The following is a 15,215-nucleotide window of genomic DNA, read 5'->3' on the forward strand; positions in this document are numbered from 1 at the left end:
TGCTCAACTCAGGTTTGAATAGTGATGTTGATGAGAATTTATGGATCTAGCTTCTAATCTTACTGGGAGACTCAGTCTCTCAGAAAATTTCTTGATCTTCTGATCTTGCCGTCTTTAACCAGGATATTTTTATAACAGGTTGCAAGACTCTCTTCGATGACACCTAGTAGTATTGTTGAGTGATTTAAGACTCATCAATGATGCTAAGGATATTTGTTAGTACTGCGATTATGTCTGTTGCACTTACTGCTATAGAATCTCATACCTATTATAAATAAAAAATAAACTTAGATAATTGCCTTGATGTTTTCTGAATGAGATATCTGAGCTATAATGTTTAAAAAATAGTAAAATGAAACAAGTAATTAATACCAAAAGAGGAATAAGTAATATAAATATCATGTGAAAATACCTTCATTGCATGACAATTTCTTCACTAAAAATAATTTTAATTTTCATATTTATTTAAGAATTCTTGGATGAGTTATATATGATAAACACCACTTCAAAATTCTTAATTTGTCAATTAATGCTTACATTAGAGTGTCTTTCTCTATTTTGGTGATTTATTATTTTTTTTAATTTTATCTTGAATTAGTGTCATGTGTCAGACACATGTGTTTGAAATACAAATAAGACAAAACATGTGATTCTTAAACTCCTTGAGCACTTGGGACAGATCCAGGTTTATGATACATAAACATATGGAATATCAATGTTCTGTATCTTCTTGGTATCATATATATACATTATTTCTGCCATGCTGGTAATGGACATGTGAGGTGATCTACGTTTTTTCATTTTGGGCAAAAATTTCTGCTTTGCAGTGAAATGAGTTATCTCAACATTTGCTCAAAGGCAGATTAATAACAAAAATTGCAGATCACCTTTTATATTAAAAATCCCTTCCTTTTGTCAGCTTACAGCCAGCTTGGTTGACAAGTGTTTAAATTTATTGAAGGATGCCAGTAACTTGACTTAGGCCACCCGTCCTTCATGACATGATCAAAATTTAAAATGGATAGTTTTGGTCCAAGCATTTTGATATTACAGCCACAGAAGACACAAATACTTTGCAAACACTAAATGTAAAATATTTAAAGGATCTGTTCACTTTCTGAGTAATAATGTTGAAAAATTGGTAAAATAAAACAAGTATATAATAAAAAGGAATAAATAATGTGAATATTGTGAGAAAAATGCCTTCTACTTCTTGTTTTTGTCTAGACAATGTGTGTAGCCCAGTCTGGTCTTAAACTCACCACTTTTGATCTTAAACTGCTGATTCTCTTCTTCAGCCATAGCTCCTGTGAAGCATGATTAAATAAAAATTCATAGTTAAAAACTGGGGTTTAACCTAAAGCTCTGAAAAGCAAACGTCAGCCACTGGCTCTTATGTCAACCTCAGTCTGAAATGACGATTCTGTCTCCAGAAATCTCAGAATGAGACTGCGTCTGAGAACTTTATTTTTCCCCTGTCATTCATACACATACACACACACACACACACACACACACAGACACACATACACACACACACACACACATACACACACACCATATATATATATATTAAGGCAGGGATTAAAGACATGCACCACCATAGTTAAAGGCATGCACTGCCCAGTTTTTATGGTAACTAGTGTGGCTACTGGGATTAAAGGTGTATGTTACCATAATCTGGTCTGTAAAACTGACCAGTGGAACTGCTTTGCTCTCCAATCTTTAGAGCTGATGGCCCAGATGATCCAACATTTCAGAGGATCTCTGTTGGAGTTTCCTCTGAGTTATATCCAGAACAGCCTCAAGACTACTGGCTGAAATGATCAAGCCTCACATAATATTCCAGTCAGGACTTGACCATAACGCTAAATTTTCTTTAGGTCCCCAAAAGATTATTAGTGCTCCCAGTCATCAGGAAGGAGTCTAGAAAACTATGCCCACATTATCAAAAAATAAATAAATAAATTATGGATTCTTGTCTTTGTTTAGAGTGCTGGTTACAAATTGCTAGGGATAATAGTAGTAAAAAATCTAAAAAAAAATGATTAGATTTAGAGTTCTTGTTTTGAAAAGAAGGCAAGGGCGGAAGTAGTGTGGGAGAATGGTCTTGTACCCTGTAAAGGTTTGCCACTTGTATTGGCTTAATAAAACATTAATTAGCCAGTAGCTAGGCAGGAAGTATAGGTGGGGCAACCAGAATAGGAGAATTCTGGAAGGAGGAAAGGCTCAGTCTGCAGTCATCACCCAGATGCAGAGGAAGCAAGATGAGAATGCCTACTGATTAAAGGTGCCAAGCCACATGGATAATACAGATAAAAAAAAATATGGGTTGATTTGTGATGTAAGAGTTAATAATGTCTGAGCTAATAGGTCAACCAATTTATAATTAATATAGACGTCTGTGTGTTTCTTTGGGACCAAATGGCTGTGGGACCAGGCAGACAGAAACCTCTGCCAACACTCCTGCTATTTATGGGACTGGGGATTGAACCGAGAACTTCATGCATGCTAGGTGAACGCTGTACTAATAGAGCTAGATCTACAGTCGCACCTCCTTCTGCTTTATTTTTAAAACACTAGAAAACTCATTCCTCCTGTGATAGCCTTGGAAGATTTGTTTTTCTTGGTACATATAGCATAGCTCATGGGTGTTAACTGCCATGAATATGTATCAGCAGAGGTGTGAACCACAACCTACAGCATCAATTATAAACTTCACTTCAATTACACAGTTGGCTTTCTGTACTTGTTTCTCTCATTTTTTTGAAGTTGTAGTTGTTCCCCCTAACATTTGGGCCTTTTGAATTATATATATATATCATATGAAGTAACAGATTTCCCCTAGTTTCTGAGGAGAGGAATCTATTCCGCCATTTTGTAGAACAAATCATTTTCTAAATTTCATTTCCTTTCATAATCAATAGGTTAGTGGCAAGTCATAATGCATTAATCTATAAATTTACATGGAAATTATAACAGAAAATAGTGGGCCAATAAAAAATACATACAAGATTAATGTAGTCAGACTAAGCTAAAATTTAAATGTGACTATTAATTTTAATATAATTCGTAGAATTTAAATATAATGCAAATCTAATTGCTAGTTGAAACAGTCCAATTGATAAAATTGCTTTAGTATAATCTTGTCCTGTAATTTAAATTAATTAAATTCTATTTATTGTATAAAACTATAAAAAGAACATCTCTAACCTAAGACACAGTACTATTTTAAGTTAAAAAAGAAGCAATGTAATAAAATTATCTCCCAAATGCAAAAATGTATAATGAGCAAATTCAACTGTTTGCCTCATTGTAAATTAATGTGTTTTCTCATTCAGCTGATATTTATTGAGTGCCTTTGCAGTGAATTGAGCAGAGTTTATACCCATAAGGAGCTTAAATTTTATTGAAAGAAAAAGACTGTTCGGGGAAAACAATTAGCAAGCTAATTCCAGATTGTGGTAATTGCTTGAAGTTAGTGAAGAGAAAGCTAGGATGGAGCGTGAGCTAAGGCAATCTCCCTTGGTAAACTGCTCGGGAGGAGCACCTCCCAGGACCATGGTTTTGAGTGACTGATAGGGAAAGGACTCTATAAGACAGAGGCGGGCCATGGGGCAGCACATGTTGTAGGTAGAGAGAACAAAGATAAAGGCTGACATCGCAAGAAGACTTAATAAGAGATGATAATGGGAAGGAAGAAGATGAACAAAGTACGTGGGACACAATAAGAAAAGTCAAAACTTTGGATTCCCATGGAAGAACTACTAAATTGTTTAAAGAGGTGTGATGAAATCTACTTTATCTTTTGTGTGGCTAATGGAAGCAGGAAGAGAGATGGAAAAGTTGTGAGATCCAGCTCCTACACTGACCTATAGATGAAGCTCTGGGGACAGGCTCATAGCAGACAGACAATGGGTTGGTAGAGAATTGACCAAGAGTCACCATCAGAACTCACTAAGTAGAGGAAAAAATCAAGAAGAAGCCTGTTCTGGGCATCATTTTTGTCATAAAATCTACAAAACTAAAGTTAAGAAACCTAATTATAAATAACAAATTACATATTTCTGGTCTACATGGTGGGTTAATTCTCAAATTCATCTAAGTGTGTTCCCAGAGTTAGGCTACATGGATTACTAGTTTAGCTCCACAAAATATGATTTCAGTTGAGAAAGCTTGGTCTAGACTATTCCAGGTCAACATATTTCCATTTCTAGCAGAGCTCAGAACTCATCACATTATCATAAACCCAGCTTGGTCAAATCCAGTATTAATTTCTATTCTTAGTTTCCTTCAACAGATACTCATATTTGAAGAGCCTACTATGTTTCAATACTCTGTTAGTTTCTATGCATAGAACTGGGGTTTATACTTGAGTCCATAGCTTTATGATATGGTGTTGAAACATTGTAAATCTTTAGAAATATAAGCTTTGTGGCTCCTGATGGTCATCAATGCAAATATCAGTGTGAAACAATGACCAAGAACTTAAATGTTAATGGAGCATATCGAATCTTCCCTAATATAAGATCAAAGAAAACACTCTTTCTAGTGACCAAGAGAATATCAAATTACTTAGGACAGAATAGTCAGACATAGATAGAAAACTGATGAGCATTGTATGTTGATGATGCTTACAAAGTACAATGTGATTTGATAAAGTAAGAAAAATGATAGATGCAAATTAAGATTGACAGATTATATATTGAGTCTTAGGGAAAGATGAAATAAAACAAATTTGAGACTCAGTGGTATTTTTTTTTTTGTAACCATTGCCAGTCACCTGAGATACAGCTAGAAGCATTGCACCCTCAAGGCACTGGCTTGTGAGAATTGTCTTAGAAACACATGTAGATGATTTGAGTTCAAGTAGTTAGTGACCCACTAGATATTTACATTGTCCAATCTCTTCAGAAGTCAGCAGGAAATTTATAAAGAAAAATAGTCTTCAAAGGATGCATCACTTCCTTTCATGGAAGCTTAAGCAAGGAATCAATCTCTAAGAGTGGTAATTTTTGTTTTATTTTTTTTTTTTTTTTTTTTTACTCTTCTGCTCTTGGTTTAAGCACTAATAACATATTGCCGTTTCTCTTCTAGAATCACAACTACGGCAGCCTGCATGATGGACCTAAGACGGTATCCATTGGATGAACAAAACTGCACATTGGAGATTGAAAGCTGTAAGTCTCTGAGCATCCAGCTGGACTAAAGTACTGGCTTGAGGTTCACCTTAGACACAGACCTACTATGCAGGCCTGTGTCTAAATCAATGGTCTTACCAAGTTGCTAGAGGAGAATTTGAAATATGGTCCAGGCAGACAATGACAGCCTCTCTCATCCATATTGCTGTTACTTCCTTACACCTATCTCTGAATCCTGTGCAACATATTTAGGAAAAAGTGTGATTTGTCAATAAAATAAAAGACACTAATACCCTGGGAGGAAATCACAGACTCTTTGTGCATTAAAAGTATGAAATTGGTGCAAAGAGTTAAAACAAGTTTGAGAAAATAAGTGAAGGTGGCAGCATGTCATGAAATATTTCAATTGTCCTTGAAACTAATCATTGCTATCCATTACAGTTATTAAGTCATTGTGGAATGTGGTCATGAGGACTGTTTGCATAATGAGGGTAGAACCATGGATTTTTGTTTGTTGGTTTTATGCTTTGAAATGCTATTTTCAGAGCTGGAAGTTTACTTTCTTGCTGGTCAGAGTCCGTAGAGTGAGCAGGACTGGTTTGTGTGTATGGGCAGGTATGCTTCTGTGTGTGTCTGTATGTGTTTATTTTATTTGTGATGCCGACTTGATTTATAATGCATTTGCTTTTTGCACCATGGATTTCATCTGCCCTGCCAGGTGGGCTAAAATGTTAATTCTGTAATCTTTCTGCAATGCAGACATCACAACGAGCTAGCTTGCTCATGGAAAAAGAAGTTTTAATCTATTTTTCTCCACCATGCTCTGGAACAGTTTCTTTTGTTGTTGTTGTTGTTGTTTTTTGTTTTTTTTTTTCTTTATCCCAGTTCATAGTTGGAAGTAGACAATTTCAATCTAGTGTTCTCTACATAGTGACTTGACTCTGAGCATGTTTTCTGCCTTTGAGAAAAATGTTAGATATGGCAAGCAGCATAACTCCAAATCGCTGCTCTGAGAAGACATAGAACATTTATGAAACTCTACGCATATTTTTGCTCCTTTATGAAAGAAAGTTTCTAGGCATAATTAAATTTACACACACTTGTAATGAAAGTAATTGCATGCTTATATTCTAACTCATCATTATTTCCAAATTTGCTCTTTGCATTAAAAAACTAGTTAATGAAATTGGCCTGTAAGATTTCAATGATTAATTTTATGTAAATATCTTTGGAATAGCATTGCATGTTACATGCACTTAACTCATGGTACAATACTTCTCAAAGACCAAATTCTTAGGCAGTTTCAGAAGTTCAGTGGGAAGATTTCTTGAAAAAAGTTTGCTTCTGGGTACCACTTACTTTTTATTGTTATTATATTTTGGAGGTGAAATTTTACTGGGCTCATAAAGAATCATAATTATGCACAGATGGAAGACTTTTACTGATTAACTTCATTCAGGTCTTCTGTAGTCTTTTTAAAAACCTGGTTCCTTAAATAAGGAGTGCCAGCTACAGTGATACAAGAAATCCTCAAGGGCTATTTTACAACTAGAAATGGCTATTATTAAATTAACACTATACATCATTTCAGTTTGCACTCTTCATTTCTATTTCTGGTTGTCCTGTGAAATGAAGTAGCTGGTAATATTTCTGTTTTTTTAACCAGGAAACAGACCCAAAGAGGCAAAAATGATATTTCTCCAGTATCAATTACCCCTAAGAGGCAGAATAATTTGGTTGGTGTGATCATAGATCATTGGTATGTCTTAGTAAAGACACTGATATTGGATGGACCAGATTAACTTATCTCTTTTCTCAATGTCCCAATCTAAAGGTAATTGATAATTACAAATTTATCTAGATAATCATCATTTTAGAAAATGAAATAAGATATTGTATTGACAATATATGTGATGCAGGCCTTTGTTATAATTTGCTGAATTCTGTCCCTTAATCAAGAAGTTTCTAGATGATGCCTGACATGTAAGCAATATCCACCTTAGCCAATTGTTTCCTTTGGTAGCCCAGGGAAACATCAGACATTTCTTTTCATCTCTTTTTCTTCCTCTATCCTTGTTTCTTTCTCTCGTCTTCATTGATCTTTCTCTCCTTCCTTCTTTCTCTTCCCAAATCACAATGGTCCCAATAGTACCATTAAATAATTATTATCTACCAACATGTTAACAATAAGTATATTGGATCTTGTTCAATAAGGATGGCGTAACCTATGTCTAGGTAGCTTGGAGTAAGGAGCATGAAAAATGAATTCACTGTTCATTCATTCAATAGTTATTTTCTTCATTAAACATTCATCGGGCACTAAATGCTTAGTAGGCATTATAATAAGCTTAGGATATAATGGAAATAATAAACTACAATGTTCTTATAAATTAAATGATATTTGCAGGATAAATTATTTCATACTTTGAGTTAAAGAAAGAATACTTAGAACAAGCCTTGAAATCTATCTTGAGAATCTAGGTGGTCAGTATGGATTACCTAGGTCATAACTACTATAAGGTCAGCATCACCTCATAATTCTGGAACAGAGGAGGTAGTAAGCAGATAAGGTCTCTAGGCTAAACTGAGGTAGTGATGAGGGCTGTTTTGGAATACAGGTAATTAATATAGTTTCTCCATCGAACTAAGCAAGTAGCAGCAGCTCTTCTCCAAACTATTATTCATTAGTTATACAATACTACTATGTTTTTAGATAGTGAGGTAAACATGGTAACATTTCTGTACCGTGCTTGGACTAGTGATTCTCTAGACAACAGCTCTTATCCTGAAAATATCTTTAGTGATATTATCACATTACTCCTAGAAAATTGGTCTCAATTAAACACATAACATTTAAGAAATAGAGCTAGCAATCAGAACAACTGAAGCAAAATGTAAACAATAAATAAAACAGACAACTTGCAGACGAAGTAGAAGAAACTGGAGTTAGAGCTATTTCGACTCATTTACCTTAAGGAGAGAACAATTCTTCTGGAAGGAGCGATGTAACTTTCAAATAATAACTGCACTATTAACTCTTAAGGAAGTTGTCCATATCTGACCTATAGAGAAAAAATGGATACTCCTAAAGATGCCAGAAAGCAATTTAGGTCAGAAAAGTTAAAGAAAAGCTCTTAGCAAGTAAGCTGGGAAAAATCAAATGTGTGACTGTATTCTGCAAGACCATTTACTGGGCATGAAGAAATTATTTTATTAAGAAAGCTATGAGATTAGAAGGTTTCTAAGTAGCTGTGGGTTGAGGGTTACTTGGCACCAGCAAAAGCTGAAAGAATTTAATTAAAGGATGATAAGGCAGCACTGGTTTATGTAACGCTGCAGAGCCCATCTGCATAGACCTCAGGGAGCAGTGCTGTTTAGGAAAAGATAAAATCATATCCCTGTTAAATTTCTTCTGTGTGTTTGAGTGTGTGTTTGTGTGTGTGTGCGCGCACACACACACGTTCACTTCTCTGCTTGTCTACTGTTACTTAGCTACCTTTTCTTCCTCATATTTTCCTCATTGGAATACATTTACCAGTTGGATCTGTGCAGAATTAGACTAAGACACTAATAAGAGCCTCTGTAGATGCACTCTTCCTTTTACAAAAACAAAAACAAAAAAAAAAAACTAAACCTATTTGGGTCTTTTCCTCCTCATAAGGCTCAGTAGAAAACAATGTGATTGTGACTATTTATATCTGTACTGTACAGGGAGTGGTAGAGATGTGTTAAATAATAAAGCTACCCAGAATTTTAAATAATCCTTAAATTATTTTCAATTAAAAATACTCCTATGCAACTTTGGAGAAACATAGTTATAATTATTTACTAAAGAAAGAGCCAAGAGCATTGCAAATGATCACTGACTCACCGTACAATATTCATCTGGCATTGCTGTTAGGATTTGATAGTTTTTTGAATTATATGTAGGCTTTGAGAAAGTAAGATAGTATCTTCCCACCTGTGCTATGTTTGATATTTTTGTTGGACTTGGATCTAGGCTAATACATATCAGTTCCCAGTGCCTGTAGACAAGTCTCACAGGCACATTTTTAGTACCTGGGGCAGGTGTTATTTCTGACTTAAATGTCTGGACTAGAATTCTGCTATTCGGTTCTCCCATCATTTAAAAGCATCACCTTGGATGTGAAGGGTGTATCTGAATCTAGGCTATGAACCCTTTCACACCATAATGCCTTTTTCCCCAGCAAAAAAAGGGAAGTCTTAATTTTCTTCACCTGTATTATCACTGCTTTACATTTTCTTTATTTTCTCTTTCTGTAACTCCCACTGAATAAATAGTGGGTCTCCTATATCTGTCAACCTTGGATTTGAACCAAAATTCTTCAATTTCTGTCTTCCACATTAGTAGTAATTAAAAAGAGCTTGTTAGTGCTAAACTTTTTCTATTGGAAGCTGTGCATTTAATTTCTAATTTTTTTTTCTAGAATCTCTAGTTTTGGTTGCTCATTTGCAACACTCACCTGTTTTTCCATGGAATGTCTTTTTATTTAACCAGTCATCTACTGCAGAAGATAAGTTATTTCTGCTTTAAATAAACATTGTTTGTAATGACAACATATTATTAGTTTTAATAACAATATTATACACATATGTGTGTATATTTATGAATATATTATATATAATCATGATGTCCAATATGCTATATAAAGTTATTTTTTCAAAATAATTCATTTGTTCTTATTATATGTGCATTGGTGTTTTGCCTTGCATGTATGTCTCTGTGAGGGTGTCAGATCTTGGAGTTACAGACAGTTGTGTGCTGCCATGTGGGTGCTGGGAATTGAACCTGGGTCCTGTGGAAGAGTAGTCAGTATTCTTAACCACAAAGCCATCTCTCCAACACCGTAACATTAAATTTATATTTAGCAAAACAAATACAATTTGAATTCAGTTCCTTTGTTACACTGGTTGTGTTCATATGACAGAGCAGACAGATGAGATATCTATCTGTTGTAATAAGAGCGGCGGGGCTGCGTCCCCGACACCCGGCCGCCCGCATGGCTAGCTTATGCCCCAAAATAATTACACAGAAACTGTATTCTTTTAATCACTGCCTGGCCCATTAGTTCCAGCCTCTTATTGGCTAGCTCTTACATATTGATCTAACCCATTTCTAATATTCTGTGTAGTACCATGAGCTGGCTTACCAGGAAAGATCTTAACCTGCGTCTGTCTGGAGTGGGAGAATCATGGTGACTCCTGACTCAGCTTCTTTCTCCCAGTATGATCTTCTGTTTAGTCCACCCACCTAAGGGTTGGCCTATCAAATGGGCCTAGGCAGTTTCTTTATTAATTAACCAATGAAAGCAACAGATTAATACAAGACCCACCTCCATCATCTATCATTCCAGAGAAGTCTGTTGAAAGACACTAAAACATGAGATGGATTCATTTAAGTTGAACATCCCCATCGTAGAAAACATAAAATTTCAAGTACTTTTTGATACTTTTTTGTGGAGTCTACACATCCTTTCAGGCTGAGGACTTCACATTATCACATCTACATACTATTTTTGCATGGATGATGGCATTTAGGTTACGTGGGCAACACTTTCCTAATATAAAGCATAGGTTGAAAGAAGGAAGACTATAATTATAAAAGGAAATTAAATTTCTTATACCCACTGCAATGTTAAGCAGATCTGGAGCAAGGCAATATCTGTTTCATCAGGTGGCAGCATCTGTCAAATATTTTCCACTCAAATACTATCCCTTATTATATTTGTCAGCACAAAGAAAGGAATAATAAAACCCTATATTCTTTATATTAATATCTTCTAGGTGCCTGTAACATTTATTATATTAATATCTTCAGGTGTCTGCATTTTATTTAAAAATCACAAAATCAGAAAGGATCTTGGAACACATTAGAATTCAAATGATTATCCTTATATTTGCAAAGGAAAACACTATCTTGTTAGTTCTAATTGGGGAAACCAAAATGAAACATAACTCAAACTTATTAAATAAGTGCTTCCCACTCTCGTGAGTGGAAATCTTATGTGTTCTATTCATTCCCCTCAAGACATCACGTAGCTCTTTCTGATATGGCGTGGAAAGTGAAAGGTGTCTGGAGTGTCTAGTGCAGCGGAGTAACCGTTTGCCCACAGCGCACACCACAGGTATATGATTTCCTGTGGCATCAGTCTAGACTTTCATGTGAATCAGAATTTTAGAGACTGGAGATGCATCTTCTAGTGATAGACTCAATCTCCTATTAGATTTTTATCCTGTAACATGGCAAGAAAATGGATATAAATGTTATATAAAATGCAAGCATTATAAACCCAATGGCTTCCAATTCAGCTGTAGGAACTAAGTCTCTTAGCCAAAGGATCCCAGAGTAACACATTCCTCTGACCTTGTTTGATAAACAGTTATTCTGGTTAGGAAGTGGAAAGATAGAAAGGCTACAGATTCCAGCAATTATTTTTGCATCTCTATTTCTTTTTTTTTTAATTTCATTTTATATTCTATCTCAGTTCTCCCCCCACCATCTCTTCTCCTGCCTCTCTCACCCCCTCCAGCCCACTCTGCATCCACTCCTCCCAACATGTAAGGGCTCCCATTAAAGTCAACAAAGTCCGGCACACTAAGTTGGGGCAAGCCCAATCTCTTCCCTGCTACATTAAGGCTGACCATGGCATCCCACCTTAGGGAATGGGTTCCAATATGATAGATCATGCACCATGGACAGATCCTGGTCCTACTGCCAGGTACCTCACAGATGGTTCAATCTTTACCACTGTCTACCACATATGTAGGGCCTAGTTCAGTCCTAGTTCAGTCCCGTGGAGATTCCCCACCTGTCAGTGTATAGTTCATGAATTCCTACAAGCTTGGTTCAGCTGTCTCTAAGGATCTTGACCCCCCTTGCTCATATATTCCCTCCTCCCTCTCTTCAACTGTATTCCTGCAGCTCGGCCTGGTGCTTGGCTGTGGATCTCTACATCTGGTCTGTCAGCTGCTAGATGAAGGCTCTATGATAATAGTTGGGATAGTCAGCCGGACGATGGTGGCGCACGCCTTTAATCCCAGCACTCGGGAGGCAGAGGTAGGCGGATCTCTGTGAGTTCGAGACCAGCCTGGTCTACTGAGCTAGTTCCAGGACAGGCTCCAAAGCCACAGAGAAACCCTATCTCGAAAAACCAAAAAAAAAAAAAAAAAAAAAAAAGAAAAAAAAATAGTTGGGATAGTCACCATTCTCACCATTCTGATTACAAGGGACATCCAGTTGAGACATTTTTTTAAGGACAAAGTGAGCCCCTGAATCTCTCAGCACCCTGGCTGGTTAGTGACACTCTGCCCAGAAATAGGCATTGAACATCTTTACCTTTTGGGATCTAATGCCTACCTCCTTCTAAAGCTTCTGCTACTGAATTGATCGCGGCTCCAAATCTGTCCACTTATTCCGAAAATGCAGCATAGGCTTTCAGTGCTCAGGCTTCGTAGGGGGAGGGGAGACAACAAGCCCATTTGTTTTTCTTTAGGTTGAGTAAGGCTGTTGACGATGCCATCATCCGGTGGGGTGGTGTTTCTTCCTGGCTGCCCTTCAGCTGATACTCCATCTGGATTAGGGGAAGCTGCCACAGCTGTGGATTGCTGAGTGTTTGTGTTGAAAACTGGAGAGCACTTGAGAAGCCTGACATGAGCTTCATAATCGAGAGCCCTAAGCACACCCACAGACCTTCCCTGAAGCACTTCCAGACAGTGCGTTTTGTTTGCATTTGACAGTTGCAGCCCACTGAGCTCTGACGCATCTGAAATTTGACTCACAGCATTCCTTCTCGAAGGTTTCTCACTTTTCATAGGCCTTAAATAATGTTGGTTGTTGCTTTTTTTTTTTTGAAAGTCAAATCTCTTTCTTCATGATGGCTTGCAAGTCTATTTCCTACCCCTGTGCCAACCTCTGTGCCACTCAACCCAGTAATTATCATTTAATTACACCATGACTGTTTTTACCATATGCATTAAGAATCACTACATATCAAATAGTGCTTTGTGCATGGTGCCATGCTGTCTATACACAGACTTGACTTCAACCAGTCTCCTGAGGCAGCTATTACCAGCTATCCATATGAGGTTATGAAACATTAAGAAAGTTGATTATATAAATAGATAGAGATAGACAGATGGTTGATAGAATAGATACATTGATAGATAGAATAGATACATAGATAAATAGATAGATACATAGATATAGACACATATAAGTGTGTGTGTGTGTGTGGCCACACAGACCAACAAATGAATGCATTGCTAAAGGTTTAATTACAACCAATAGAACTCAGTGTACCCAGGTTTTAAACAGAGAGGACTAATTTGACTTACAGAATACTTAAAAAGACTGAGGAAACGGAAACTAGGTTGAGCTTTTTCATATGACTCCCAGAATTGCAACCCAGCCTTCTGTTGCCAAAGTAGCAGTTGTTCACTGGGTAGTGTGACCATCTGATGAATACAGAGGCTACTACTCAGCCACTGGACCAGAACTACCCTGCTTGTTAGGTAATCTATGCTAATCCCTTGGAATCTCCAAGTTGTGCTTCTCTGTTCACTCAGTCCAGCCCTGAATTCAAGTCACATCAAATACATCTGATCGACAGATCTCACACGTTGCTTGAAAGTGTAGAGAAAAGTGGGCGGGAAAATGCACTTCTCGTTGAGTTACCAGCCAGCAGCAGGAACTATCTAAGCTGAGATGTTGTTGGTCTGCTGTTTGAGTTCATACCTTCAAGCATTTGTATTTATTATAAGCTTCCTTATTTATGTTTCTAACACAACACACTTCTCTTTGTACTATAAGTATTTCATTCACAATAATCGTACCTTTACTAAATTCCATCTATTCATTTGGATGATTTCTGTTCACATTAGACATTTTCACGTTTTTGATGCATGCATAATCGTGTTTTATAAGAGTTCACCTCCCATAAGTGAACTTTGAAAATCAGGCATTTACCATCTGCCTGCTTTACAACTAGAAGGGAGTGTAGACTGAACACTACCATCATATAACATAGAGTTGTGGGTACAAGGCATGAGAACCGACACCCAGACATACCTAGTGTGTGGAGGATGGCAATGACACTGTGTGGGTTTATGTCTGTGCTCAGAAGCACATGTTCACGGCATCTACAGTGAACCTCAGGTCTCAGCTCATTGGTGGTGGTGCTAGTGATGAATTTGAACATTGGTTCTAACCACATAACCTGCACCATTGAGCTCCTGTCATCTGTTACTGTTAATTTTCTGTTTGATAACTGCTTTTAGATTTAATTTAGCTCAAGACAGGTCCTATTATTTGCAGTTAAGGAACACCTGGATTTTAAAGGGGAGGATTCTGCCCTGTGTTAGCTTCCGCCACCTATCGTGCTGTGGGGATGACTGGCAATGAGCAAATTCATCTATTTTATATATTTATTTCTAAAAGTTTACTGTATCAAGAGACCTTATCAAAACAAACAGCTAAACAATAGAATTAAGAATATTCTCATATATATATATATATATATATATTGCAGTATCCTGATCACATTATATTTGATAAGTGATTTTGGGTTACTTAAGTAAAAATATTAGAAAATATGAGTTTTCCCATGGATCCACAGATACACACACACACACAATTGTATGACAACTATGATTTTATATAATTATTGGACATTTGCTATAGGCTAAAAGCTTCCACTCATTGCCTCCTTTTAAGATGCCAGGCCTGTGAAAATGATTGAACAGAGGTCATAGAGCCAATGAGGAGTAGTGTGGTGACACAATCTCAGAAAATCTCTTCACGTACACCCTGATTTCAGTTTGCGCATCAGTCAACCACATCTGCAACAAAAGTTTCTCTAGCCCCTCAGTCTCTGTTATTAAAAAATCGGGCTTTTTATTTGTCACGATCAGTATCCTGCCATTAATATATTCACAGATCGCTTAAAGCATTTCTAGTCAGTGATTTTCTAATTTTTTTCTAACAATTAGGAAATAAAAATTTATTTCTCACCAGAATAAAGGCACTCTGTCAAATTAATTGATTTCAAATGCCGC

At 36.6% G+C, this 15,215-nt stretch overlaps 1 protein-coding gene across 2 annotated transcripts in view; it reads left to right on the forward strand.

Annotated features, from left to right (window-relative positions):
* The window catches only part of Gabrb2 (gamma-aminobutyric acid type A receptor subunit beta2), a 216,372-nt gene that overhangs the window by 107,707 nt on the left and 93,450 nt on the right, over positions 1-15,215 (forward strand). For both annotated transcript variants that reach the window (XM_057776141.1, XM_057776142.1), the window contains exon 6: positions 5,098-5,180. In XM_057776141.1, coding sequence (XP_057632124.1) covers positions 5,098-5,180 — 83 coding nt within the window. The remainder of the gene's footprint in view (positions 1-5,097; positions 5,181-15,215) is intronic.

This window comes from Chionomys nivalis, chromosome 7, assembly GCF_950005125.1.
Source record: "Chionomys nivalis chromosome 7, mChiNiv1.1, whole genome shotgun sequence".
NCBI classification, from domain to species: Eukaryota; Metazoa; Chordata; class Mammalia; order Rodentia; family Cricetidae; genus Chionomys; species Chionomys nivalis.